We start from the raw sequence: 13,363 nt of genomic DNA, 5'->3' as shown, positions 1-13,363 counted from the left end.
TTAAGGATGTTTCGAAAATGTCTTTTTTTTTCTGTGGGGCTAAAACAATACTCACTTGAAAGCATTATGTTCTACCTTTTCCCTTATTTTGCTAACTACCTGCCGAGTGTAAATTTAAGGATAGTATTGAATTGAAAACTTGGGAATCAGGTTGCCCATAATAACCGAGTCTCTAACCCAAACTTCAAAGAAAACAGAAGAAAGCATGTACCCACTAACTGTTTATCAAAATGTATTCACACTGCCAATTCTGTCTCACCAGGTCATTAGCATCCAGTCCAATAATTTAAGATAAACTGTCGGGTACAGGGGGTGAGGGTCCAGCCTATGTGTGGTTTAACAGTTAATTATACATGTGTATGTAGCTACCCAAGTGTGAAGCCTGTTGGTTCTAATGGAATAGCCCAAGTTGACTTAAACAGCCTACCAATGAATTTGAGTTTCTGCCTGTGTTTCAGTGAGGCAGTAACATAAAGTCTTTCTTACATGTATGCTAATTTAAATAAATGCATGGGCATCTCCAGGCCACTTTGGGCTGGCACTGAAACCACAAAGTTACTGATGAACAACACTGGGGAAAAAAAAACATGACTAGAACACATTTCCTTGTAACTTGCTACCTGCCAAAGATTGAAAACAGTGGGGCTGGACTTAACACCGAGTACATAAATGATAGAGGAACAGGCAAATTTAGTAATATCCCTTGCTGCCCCTACCCTATAAACAAAATCTTGGTGACACTCGTACTGGGGGTCATGGTTCAAAGTGGACAGAATTGGAGATCATCCGTAGGTGATGTTCTTCAGAGCAACCCCTTCCGAATGAAGTTACACAATGTTGCTGGCAACAAATTTAGAAGTGGAGAGGGATCACACTTCTTACACCTCTCTCTTTTTGAGCAACGCCCATTTTTTAAGGTACCAACCTGGTTTTCCTCCATGGCAGTCCGACACTGCTCCCTCAGTGCCTGCATGCGGGCGGCCTCCTCCTTCCGCAACGCCCGCTCCTTCTTCAGCTCGGGGCTCCAGAAGGTCTTGATGCTGTTCATGGAGGAGGCCAGCTTGGCCTCCTTGGCCTCCAGCTCCTGCCGGAGGCTGGCATTCTCCAACTGGTACTCCCGTAGCTGGGCATGCACGTCCAGCAGGACTGCCTCCTGGGGCGGCCGCATGTCTTCTGGGTGGTGGGGGTGCGGGTGGGTGTGGGAGTGGGGTTGGGGGCCCGAGTTGGAGTTGTTGAGGGACAGCTGGTCGGGCGGGTGAGGGTGGGGTTCGGCACCATCCGAGCCCGTGAGTGGGGAACCGTGGAGACCCTGGCTGGATCCTAAACTACTGGAGCGGCTGTCATGGCTGTGATTTGGGCAGAAGGGAGAACATGACAACTATATCAATACAGAATGATTGCTCTCAAAGACAGCAATAGATAAAGTGCGGAGCGTTGTTATAGTCAATTCAGTTTTATTTGTTATTACATAGACTTTGAGATAGCAACACCTGTTATCAAACTGCAAACACAAAAACTACTTTTGCATTTTCTAACACTGCATTCATATTCGTGTTGCAGACAACATGTAACCAGGAGCAAATAACCACTTGTATACATTTTCTGTCTCACTCTACAAACGGAATTTTCAACTTTGCAAACATCTATTATGTGCTAGTGATGGTACAAATATTAGAGGTTCTGTATTTTTTACATGGAGACTAACTTGATTACATCCTTGGAAGGCATTTCTCCCTTTCTATGACATGAGAGACGGAAGATACATGAACCTATTACACATATGCAGTGTTGCCGATAAACAGCTAGGTATATAACTAAAAAATACCTTTCTCAAATCTCCACTTTGTTATCCATTCGGTACTTTTGATCATAATCAGTTTCCGGTTTACTCACTGATCCATGAGTTGCTTCAGTTTTCAAAACTCAAAGGATATGCAGTGTTGAGAAAATCTCACAGTTGACTACAAAATAAGTATTACATGGGTAAATTTGTAGCAATTTGTAAATTTAACATTTGAAATTTGTTTAGTCCCAAATATTACTTTCAGGTTCTGCTTATTTCCCTGAAATGATAGCAACGACTGACCATTACTACGGTTACTTGAGCCGTCAAAAAGTGGCATCAGGATACTGCATCACAAATTCATTGTGTAAGTTTTGACAATATGAACAAAGAATAGCACACAAAATAATTTGCAGGCTACAACTGTAATCTCACAATGAACAAGGTAGCCAAATTAATTCACATCACATCACCTTCACTTTATTTTTCACATGATGCATATATTGTGAAGACAATAGTCTGTATGGATGGAGACCCCTACAAAGCATTGCTTGTTGAGTAGAGGTCCACAGTTATAATACATTGTGTTAGATATAACAAAATATGAATAATCTTATGTTACTGTAGACCCTCACACTAGCCTAGTACTACAGTACGAGTAGTAGGGGGCCCACAATCTTTTCCATGATTGCAGGTGGCACTTTTCATGAAAAACAAAAGCTTCAGACAATTTCATTGCTATGTGGTGTGACTCAAGCCTCCTATCCAAGAGTGATATCAAGCTGTCGACATGGCATGCCATAATGTAGCCATCTTGGGTATATTACTATTACCCACACAGTACGCACACTGCATACCGTACCTTGGAGTTGGAGAGTTTCGCGGTGACAGTGAGTTGGACTTGCCACTCGCCCCGCTGGACACAGGCGACGATCGGCCCTGCACTGGGCTCCCGACCCCGTCCCCCATGTAAATAGGTCCGGCATTATAGGCAGCATTCAACGACTGTATCGTCTCCATGGGCAGGGAGGTTGTGCTGACGTCCGGTCTCGAGGAACGCAGGCGAGCTGCTGATGATGACCGCGACGGTGAACGGGTCCCCGAGGCGGCCGATCCCGAGGCAGAACTGCTCCGGCTGGAACTGCCGTCTCGCTCTGCTGCGGCACCGGTACTGGTCCCACCGTGGTCGTGCGGCAGCGGTGAATGGCGCGGGCTGTACATTGTCAAAGGCCTCGCGAGTGCCTTCTAGCACACTCCACACACAGAGGGGGGTCACCAAAGTTGGCTTATTCACGGTCGAGTAGTCATTTTTGCGGGTAACTTGCGGTGTTGACAGACAAGCAGCGCTCAGTACACCTTGCACACCCAACAAATCCAAAATGGCCGGCTGAGATGATGCATGTCCAACACTAGCATGATGAGGATGCAGCGACCTCATCCTAACGGCGCCCACTGAATTATGCAAAATAATGATGAGACCACACGTACACATGGATACCTCATCCTCCGGAATCATGTTGTCATCCGTTAACCCGTCAGCTGAGATAAACCATGGAAGAATGAAAACAAAAGTCCCGCCGCAATTTTTACTCAGAAAGTTGTTTTCATCTTTATTTTTGTGAAATCTTGACGTAAATTAAAGGCTACGTTGTGTGATTGCGGCATTTATTCATTTTTGATAGGTTATTTTCATAGAAATGTTTTTCATGGTCAATAGTGTGTCTGGGACACGCCCATTCTGGTATCCGGCACAAATTTCCGAGTCGAGACCAGCTCCTTCTTGTCGATCACTTTCTACTGCCTTGCCCCCTCCCCCTGTAATTTTTGGGGAAAACTACAAGGGCTTCATATTTGAGAAAATAAAAATTATCCTGTGTACGGAATGTTTTTGTTTTGGTCTTAAAACGGAAACATTTGTAAAAGCACATTTATGGTATGGATTTGTCACACTGTGTCCCTGATTGGTGTTCTTTGTGTCCATCATTTCTGATGAATTCCGAGTCCCACTCTGATATGCACGATACATCATGGAGTGCAGAGTGCACCCGATTGTATTCTGAGCTCTGCTGAGCAATAAGTAGAGTGATAAAGAAAGGCTAAAACTTGTTTTTCTTTAATTTAATATTGCCGAAACAAGAAGGAAATGAATGCTTCCTGATTATCTGTTGGGAATGAAACCTGATTGAGGAGGAAAAGCCTTTGGCGAACTTTTTGGGATGGGAAGATCCCGTTTTTTATGAGCGTAATTTAAGAATTCTTTACCCGTAAATTGTCCTTTGTTTTGTCTTGAGAATCAGCATGGGGTTACAATGACCAAAAAAGGTACTGGTATAATTTGCTGCAAAACATTGTGCTGAGTACCTGATGCTAATTTTAGCATTAGCAACAATTTATTGATGAACACACAGGAAAATTCCCCGCTACCTGAGCTTTAATGTTTTGTTAGAGCGACCTCTATTGTTAAGGGGCATCCAGCTTGACCTCTGTCCGTTTGTTTCCTCTGACTATTTTGGCGTCGCCTTCAACTTACTGTAGTTAAATATGATTTTTAATCTTCGATTTTCGCGAAATGTAATTTCCATGTTCTGTTTGTGGTTGGACCCGTGAATGTGACGTTTCCCAGTCGCTAAACCATGACAGCGACTCACAATCAGAGTGACCGAAGTACTTCTTTTGGACAGGTTGTAGCCGCTAGCCCGGGCCTACTTGTTTGGATTAGGACTGATTAATAAAAAATATGATGATCATGATGATTAAGCTTTTCAAGGACTGTTTCATGTTTGTACAAGCAATCACATGGCTTACTCAGGCTCTCAGCCTAGCCGACGTTGAGCATTATATGTGATCATTACAAATCTTACTTAGCCTAGGCCTACCTTGACTTTGTCACTTTTACTCATTTTTCTAACTTCTCAAAGCTTGTGAATCAGTCTGTGAATTCGCCAGTTTTTACATTGTTTATTGGCACTGTTTGTTGGATGTTGGGTGAAACTAATCATTTTTGCATTGTGGAGGACAAACATGACAGAGAAATCCCTGAGCTAGTGTGGGTTTGTTATTCTGATGTTCTGGAGAGGCAGAACAATCAGGCCTAGCTCTACTCTAAGTGAAGTGTTAGTATTCCTCTTTTTCGATTTTGAACGGGATCGTTGTGACGCTCCACTCAGTAGAGCTACAGAACAATGAACCCCATGAGAAAAAGTAACACCGTTTTAGGCAATTGATAAATGGCAAGTTCTCAAAGCCATAGGGCGTCAGGTTAGGCATGATAGGCATGTGAGGCTTGGAATATCCTAGCCCCAGACTAGGGCCAATCTACTGGCACTATTTTGGCCCTAGTTTGAGGCTAGGAGCATCCCAGAGAAGCATAAGGTTCATCGTGCAGTCGCTCCACCTCTCTGACCTCTCTGAAATGGAGAGGCAGAGCACCTGATTAACCCCATATAGGCCTAGTACTTCGAGGCTGGAAACAGGGATCAGTAAATGATGGGATCAGAGTCAAAAATTTACATCAGTGATTTGCATCAGTGTGTTTTGTCAGGACCAATATTAAACTCAAAGTGTTTGATGTGGCAGCTAGTAATTTCATCTCAGAGGTAGGTCCAGAGTTCCTTTGCAATCAGCCATTGAAGATCATGAATTTCTTGTTGCATACCAGGCTGAATTTAGTCAAAAAGAGCATGCAGCCATACAAGCCGCCCTGAGACAGAAGTTGGGGCCAGAGTTCATCAGTCAGAGGTCAGGGGCTGGTGGCCAGAAGGTACTTATTGTTTTGCCTCTACACTTTAGCATTTACACATTTTAACTGAAATGTCTTGTCCTGGCAGATGCTCTCGAGGTGCCTCATAAGGTCCACACCGTAGACCTATCCATTTTTATTACTTTCCGTACTTCATAATTTTTTATACTTTTTTCCTTTTGTTTGATCACAAGAACTTAAAAAGTGATCTTTGTTTTTTTATTCCCTGTCCCTTTTTGCCAGCTTGCCTACATCGAAGGATGGCGCCTGATTTCACTGGCCAACGAGATGTTTGGGTTCAACGGTTGGTCGCATTCTGTCACACATCAGAACATCGGTATGGCAGTCGTCTCCCTGCTGAGACCTGGGATAGGTTTTCACACCGAGAAATATGAGGCAGAAAACTCAGTGGGGACTCAGGCTGCAAGTCCTGTGAGATCTGAGATCAGTCTTAACCTTTCCTGTTAAAGCAGGGTTCTACTTTGTACACACGTACATGTTCTTGTCAAGTGGCTCAGCCTGTGCTGTCACCTTTTTTCTCAGTTTTACAACGTACAAAACGTTACTATTATCAGTATTGTATAGGTGTTTACTCATACATTAATCACTTTCTTGACAATGATTTGTTGCTGTAACAGTTTCAAGAGCCAACAGGCTTACAAAGAAAAAGTATAGCATTGTTGATAGAAGAAAACTGCAGTTTTCCTAAAATCATCGGCTCCTTGACCCACTTCACACGTTTTTCCTTTCTTAAAGTGGAAGTTTATTCATTCTTGTTCTCAACAGACTTTGTGGACCAGGCGGGATCCAAGTACTTTGTCGGTGTCAGTGCCTTCGTCAAGGTCCAGCTCAAGGTAAATTAATGAAATTTGTGTTGCCCAGGAAGTTTGTTACTGTTTTGGTTCCTGTGTACCCCTTTCAAAGGCAGATTTTGAAGAGGAAAGAAGCTTTAACTTTTAACTGTCCACGTTTTATTTCTTCGTCATTTTGATACATATGTGCAGACACTGTTGTAACATTGCATTTGTTTTAGATGCTATTTTTCTCAATCGGATCTAGTGAAAAGATTTCTGTTTTGAATAGCAGACTTTGTTGAGACTGAAATTAGGTCAGAAGATAGACCGTCATACATTTATTGCTCATTCTGGAAAGTAAATCCAAAGAACCGTATGATGTTGAAGAATCTGAGAAAATAATTGAATATTAAGCTGGATTGTGGTAGTAACTAAGTTATCTTGATCACAATCATTAATACGCCTGAATTGTCTACTTTGTTTCCCCCCCCCCCACCTGCCTGCATGCAGGACGGCGTATTCCATGAAGACATTGGCTATGGCGTGAGTGAGGGGATGCGGTCCAAGGCACTGTCCATTGAGAAGGCCAGGAAAGAGGCGGTGACAGACGGCCTGAAGAGGGCGCTCAAGTAAGGACCACCAACCTGTTCCTCGGGCAGTGCCTGAGTGTTGCAGCTAGAGCTAGGTTTGGGTCTTTGCTAATGGTTAATACATGGACACCTGCTGATAAAGATGTCGCCATAGCTCTGGAAGCCTGTTTGTGGCGAAGCCTTACTCTTCTATCGTTATTTAGTACCACATTCTTTGAGAGCACAGTGTCTGACAACTTGGGTGAATTGTGGTGAAGTTGTTTATGGAAAGAGTTGTAAACAGGCTGGTTAAATGTCAATTATGGGTCAGGTCACGATTGATAGACAGTGACAAGGGAATGGTTTGGTGGTAGCTTTTCAAACTATGTGATCACTGATTGACTTGTGATGGCTTGTGATTGACTTGTAATGGCTTGCAATTGAGTTGTGATAGCTTGTGATTGGCTTTTGATGGCTTGCAGTTGACTTGTGACGACTTGCGATTGACTTGTGATGGCTTGCAATTGACTTGTGATGGCTTGCGATTGGCTTTTGATTACAGCTCCTGCAGGTTAATTTGTTTGTGCATTCCAACTGGCTTTCTTAAATGAATATGTCAGGTGTCCATTTAATGGGTGTATGCATCAAACTCCTGCTGTGCAATTTGTGGCTATCCATCAACAGTTACTTATTGAGCAAAACCTTGCTTTGGATAAAAGATTAGTTTTTTTGGGGGGGGGGAATAAATAATCGAACACTTAAAATCTTTCATATTATTGCTAACTATGATATAATACATGAACAATAAGATTAGTTTTAATATTTCCTGTGTGAAAATTCCTTGCAGGAGTTTTGGCAATGGTCTCGGAAACTGTCTCAACGATAAAAATTACCTCAGGTGCATCGGAAGAGCTCCTAAACCAGTAGGTGCAACATTGATTGATTTGAGCATGCCTTTTGAAATGGATTTGTAGGTTTACCCCTCAGAATTATTTGACAATCTGGGCGGTCACAATATATCAAAGCATCGTCTTTTGTTTCGGACAAAGATAATTATTGGGTCTTGCATTAGCCTGGAACTTTCTTACCTTAATTTTCCTGGTTGTTTCAAATTTCTTCTCTGTGGAGGACACTACTAGTGGAACAGGCAAAAGTTGCTGGACTTTAGCTTTTTTTAACCTGGAAAAATCTTTGAAAACCTTTTGAAGAATTTTAAACATTTTGGAGAGTCTGGTTGAGTGATTCTTTTTGGTTTCGTCTGTGGACAGCCAGAAGAGACACTCAATGTCACTGACATGAAGAGAGGGATGGTCGACTCGAAGATCTTGGAAGCCCGCTACCAGCCCCAAACCAAACACCAAGGGTGCCCCGAGGGTCGTTGGGGCCCACAGGAGAAGCAGTGTCGGCAAACAGCCGCCAAACCGATCCTTGGTGAAACAGAGCCAATCCAGGCCAGACTTCTCCCCGGTGGCACCAATGCCGCAGGCAGTGGCCCCACTGCATTTTTTGCAGTGCCTCAGGAGAGGCCCTGCCCGCCCCACACCCCTCCTCCCAAATGTGTAGCCCCTGCTGCCATGCCATCAAAGCCGCATGGACAGAACCATCCCTTCCCACCTGGCAGTCTTCATCAGGATGCCAAACCGAAACAAGAAGTACCTTCCTCTGCCTCCCATCACAGCATCCCAGCCCGAATGCCCAGTCCCAAGAATAAATTTGCCACCCCGAGTAAGCCCCAAGTTGAGATCCCAACAACCCCGGTGAACGAAGCACCATTAACCCTCAGACAGGTCACAGTTAAGACTGAGCCTTTTCCAGCACCAGCTCCTCCCGGCACTCTGAGTGAGCAGAGAGTTGAGTCAGTCGCTCAGAAACAAATCAACCTTGTGTGTCAAACTGACAAGAAAGTTTGCGTGGAAGCAATGGACACTAACGCCGTGACAGCAGACGTTCACTGCGTTTCCCCAGAAGCAGTGATGTCTGCCGCTGTAGACGTGCCAACACCACCTGATGGGTATGTCAAAGAAATGAATTCCCTTTGCCCTGACCCTTTACACGAAGAGAGAGGGAGTGTGCATTCCAGTGTGCTTTACCTATCCCACTTTCCTGTCAGACCACTAAAGAGGCAACCTTGAAGGCCTAGACTAAGTCTGAAAGTTTCAGCTATGGCTAAGAATGACGCATGCGCCGATAGAAGCCATTTGCTAGTGGCTTGATCCACTTCCCATACACTTGTGTGTGTATCTAACAGCCGGAGCCATAACTTTTGACCTCTATCAATTGGTGTTCTTACACCATTGCCAGTGCTCAGTGGATCCACCACCGAGCCAACTCTGTAGAATCAGGCCACCTCTGAAAGTACAGGATACAGATGGTAGCCACAGATTAGTAACTGATTGATTTTCCATGGACATACGTGCTCCTGACAGCTGTGGCCAAAACATTCAAACTTAGTCTTATAGTTCATATTTCCTGTTACTGATTCCCAATACCCAGTCTGTCTAGCACAGAACCTACCCCTGAACAACAGCTGCGGCAGCGCAAGCTGCGCCAGCAGCAGAAGCAACGGGAGTTTAGGGAGCAGCTTCTCCGCAAGCAGCAACAGCAGCAGGCGGAGCAACCACACCAGGTTGCGCAGCCTCAGGAGCAGGTAGAAGGGCACAACACGGCCAGGCAGCACGCAGGAATGGAGGACCACCAGGAAGAGAATCTGGCAGTGCCAAATGCTGAAGGTCATCAGCGGGAAGGGTGCTTAGCACAGAAAATAATCACTTAGCAAAAAGCGGGCTACCAGCCAAACTGCAATGCACAGTATTTTGCTTGCGTCTAGTTCTCCACTGCTTTTTGCTTAGCACATAAATTGGCTGAGTAGTATTTTCTGCTCAAAGCAGTTGTGAAAGTGTTGTGATCATATATCATGAAGTCAAGACAACTGATCTTAAGTCAAGTCACAAGCTTTTTTAATAGACATATTTGTTATTTATTCACTGAAACTTTAGTTGATCCAACTTCTGACCTGACTGTGATTTATCATGTATCTGACTAGATTAAAACCAAGCGGATAATCTTTCCCTTGTAAAGTGTTTGAAAACAACAGGACGCCCATTTTACTTGAGCTTGCGTCATCATTTTGCCTTTTTCCCACAGTATCCATGATTCTTCTTGACCCACAATTTCCAAAAACAGTTCAGAACACAGCTTTCGCAGCATCTTCTTCAGATGTAACTAAAGTAACCCTAGCTACGAAAGCTTATGTCTCTCATGCCCGTTGCCTTCCCTTCTCAGATCCATTATTTCCCATGGCAACGTCCACTCCGCTGGACACAGTGCTACTGACCACCGCAGGCAGTGCCATGTCTTGCCCCAATGGGGCTCAGTCGCCAGCAACTGCCCAGACCCACTTCACCGAGATAGAACAAATTCTCCTTGCAGACGGTATGTTCAGTGAAGACATACCAGGTTTTATTTTGTTATAAACCAAAGGTTCCACTACATAGAACTTGCAGTACAAAGAGCTTGAAAAGATAATCAATTGAGCCTAAATATCCGGGTACTTCATGATATGCTGAGGATTTTTGCCCCAATATAGGAAGAAAAGTGCTAGCTGCCCTTTGAAAGATGAAGTAAAAGAATTGTTTATTGATGTCATGTGCAGTTTAGGATAAGAAGGAGTTGAAGGACAGTGTTGTGGTTTAGACTCCTGAAGACCATCACAAGACTTACACAAGACCTCCAGCCTGACTTCAAGTCACAAGCTATTCAAATGAACTGCAACAAAAGCATTCCTTTGTCATTGTTCAACCTGTTACTTGTGACTGGTCTTGTGATGGTCTTGACTACAACACGGTAAAGGGAGTTCCTGAGAATATTTTTTTTTATTTTGTGATAATAATGACCCTGTCGTAACTCAGTGTTGGCTCTATCAAACGTCCCATATTAATTCTTGAGATTTAATGGCTTATTTTTTTTATTGTCCATTATTGTTCAGATGACCCTGAATTCTGGATTGCCTCCCAAGTTGCTGTCCCAGAAACTGACAAGCCTCCAATGCATCCACCCCCAAACACTAGCCCCGCCCCCTCCAAGCAGCAACACCACGGTGCTGCGAAGCACAGAACCCCAAGATGCTCCCCCCACAGCCACCTACCCCGGAGGTCTCCCAGGGGAACGGCCAATCAGACCCCGAGAGGGACCTCTGCACATGACCACACCAGAAAGTTGGCCAATCAGCCGGGTAGGGTGGCCGTGCCAGCCAATAGAAGGCCGGGAGGCACGGATGGGCCTGCCGGGGGCGCATCGTGGGGCCACAGGGATGGAGGAAGAGAGAGCGGGCGACAGGGCAACGAGCATAATTCTGGTACTGGCAAACATGTCGCGCCACCATTAATGACAAATCACAAGTTGGCACAGTTGAACTGTCCTAGCCCTCTGCTTTCATGGCTGCGGTTCGAATCCCACCCAGGCCAACAGCTGTGTTGACTTCGCAGTCCCTACCTGCTTCAATGAATTTTTAATAATGATATTTATCTGGCATTATCTTCAGGCCTCTAAAATTAGACATTTCTTCAGTTTCTTCTGTCCAAAGTGGGAGATCCAATGAGGTTATTTGATAACGTAGAAGATAAATGAGAAAAATGCCCCCCCCCACTCATATACATGTATGAAGTTTTTAGCTCCATTGGGCCCACCCACCCCATTTTGTAAATGCTAGATCAACCACTGTGATTCACCTTGTAGGTTCAAGTTTTCAAGTACACTGCCATGGGTATTTCTTGAGAGACCTTTGTCTCATATCAAGTCATAAATCAATAATTACGATTGCCAAATTGAATATCCATCTTTGTCATGTCTCCTGAAGAGTTTATCTCGGCTACATTCCATTATTGTACACAACTTTCTCACTGAACTAACACTTGGCATTACACAGATCTTTGATTTTTTTTTTGGCTTATTTCAGTGAAAAGACGAAGGATGGAATCCCTGTAACCAGTCAGGTGATGCAAGATGGCCGAATCCCTCAACCTCTCGATCCAGCCGTTCCCTCACAAAGATTCATCTCAGTCTGCTTATTTCAAGTCCAAACATTTCTGTTGAATCTCGTCATAAATGCTGGACTAGAGGAATGTGCTTCCGCAACCGAAAATTTGACGTATTTTCTCCCTTGACATAATCCCAACTGTACACTTCATGCAACACAGTTTGAATGCAGGTGCCTTGGTAGTACTAAGAGCAAATCAAAATGATAATTTTCCATTGGATAAAAGCCTTAATTTAAAGATTATTCAATCTTACCAATTAATGATATTAATAATAATTTTAGCAATCTGTCAAGATTAGTAACACAAAAGTTTAGAAACTGCAGCAAAAAAAATTTTTGTAGCAATATTGGTCCTAGTGCTTTTCAACTAAGTTTTGATATTGTGATTTTTTTTTCTATTCTTTGCCAATAAACTTGCAAGTGGTGCCACCACATAGTACTTTTAAGAAAAACAAATTCTAAGTCTGATTCTTGAATTTTGTTTTTGTTAGCTTTAGGGTTTTTTAGAAAGGGTTTTGGATTTTCATAATCATTTTGAATTTTTTGGAAAAACCTGAACACTTTTCTCTTCAATGACCGTGGGCATACATGTACACGTAGAATGAAAGTAAATAGGGAACTGACAAAAACTTATTTATCTTGCCAAATAATCTGCCCTTTTTAATGCAAAAAGACTGCACAGAAATGAAATCTGTGCATCGAGTGCATATAACCCATGGCCATGAATGAAGCACGCCATCAAACCTTTCACCGAAAACAATTTACATTACTCCACATTTCAATGAAAAAAATGTAAAATCCGACAAAATTTTGAATGCCAGAAATTCAGCACAGAACACACAGCTAGCAAATTTTCTGTAAATTACATACTGGTTCAAATGAGTTATTCAATGAATTTGGCATTTATTGAAATAAACATTTTTGTGACGAACATGGGTACCTTCACGAATTGGTGGTGGGAAACTTATAATTTAGAATAAAATTTATTCTTAGAATCTGTGTTTGCTCTCAACATTTAAAGAATTTGGTTTATTTGTTGATCTAAAATTTAAAGAAGAAACAGGTGGGTTTGCACAGTACTCAAAACTAATACCCCTCCTCACCAGGCAAGGGAGAGAACAATAGGAAATAAACAAAAGAGGATGAGAATCCCCCCTCCCCCAGATGGGTTGTCAGTTTGTAGAATCGACGGTGAGTATACAAGGGCCCTGTTTTACGGGTTTACAGTTCGCTGCTGGATGAGTGCATACTTTGCCAGTTCCCGCTCTCCCTTAAGAAACGGCGACATGACCTTGCCCTACTTCTACACCCTCAGAAAAAGTTTTTACATCCTGAAAAGTTTAAACAACAAAGCACTGTTCACGAAAGAGTTTTTGTAAATCATAACATGCTATCCCAGCAAAAATTGGCTAAGATTTTTACCCTTAATAAATTTAGTCCGAT

At 43.2% G+C, this 13,363-nt stretch overlaps 2 protein-coding genes across 2 annotated transcripts in view; one reads left to right on the top strand and one right to left on the bottom strand.

The window, feature by feature from the left end:
- The window catches only part of LOC147799314 (ERC protein 2-like), a 43,302-nt gene extending 39,842 nt beyond the window's left edge, over nt 1–3,460 (bottom strand). The window contains 2 exon segments of the mRNA XM_087135431.1: nt 926–1,346; nt 2,646–3,460. Of these exon segments, the coding sequence (XP_086991557.1) occupies nt 926–1,346; nt 2,646–3,004 (780 nt within the window). The 5' untranslated portion in view covers nt 3,005–3,460.
- A 784-nt stretch (nt 3,461–4,244) lies between these two features.
- rad52 (RAD52 homolog, DNA repair protein) lies at nt 4,245–12,376 on the top strand. Its single transcript, XM_022225645.2, has 11 exons — nt 4,245–4,464; nt 5,442–5,543; nt 5,766–5,859; nt 6,309–6,376; nt 6,827–6,945; nt 7,733–7,808; nt 8,154–8,896; nt 9,379–9,614; nt 10,168–10,317; nt 10,871–11,239; nt 11,840–12,376. The coding sequence occupies exons 1-11, from the start codon at nt 4,417–4,419 to the stop codon at nt 11,866–11,868; spliced, it is 2,034 nt and encodes a 677-aa protein (XP_022081337.2). The 5' UTR covers nt 4,245–4,416; the 3' UTR covers nt 11,869–12,376.
- The last annotated feature ends 987 nt before the right edge of the window (nt 12,377–13,363 follow it).

Source organism: Acanthaster planci, linkage group LG04, assembly GCF_054643075.1.
Source record: "Acanthaster planci isolate LZ-2023a linkage group LG04, COTS_SCS, whole genome shotgun sequence".
In the NCBI taxonomy this organism is placed as follows: Eukaryota; Metazoa; Echinodermata; class Asteroidea; order Valvatida; family Acanthasteridae; genus Acanthaster; species Acanthaster planci.
Note: the sequence above shows the minus strand (reverse complement) of the source record. Positions and strands in the feature narration are given on the sequence as shown.

Bases quoted from the DNA above. Each gene is read 5' to 3' on its own strand.
- rad52 (XM_022225645.2), top strand. From the start codon at position 4,417: ATGACAGCGACTCACAATCAGAGTGACCGAAGTACTTCTTTTGGACAG. The intron at 4,465-5,441 runs GTTGTAGCCGCT...GTTGCATACCAG, and splicing joins GAAGTACTTCTTTTGGACAG to GCTGAATTTAGTCAAAAAGA. The intron at 10,318-10,870 runs GTATGTTCAGTG...ATTATTGTTCAG, and splicing joins ACAAATTCTCCTTGCAGACG to ATGACCCTGAATTCTGGATT.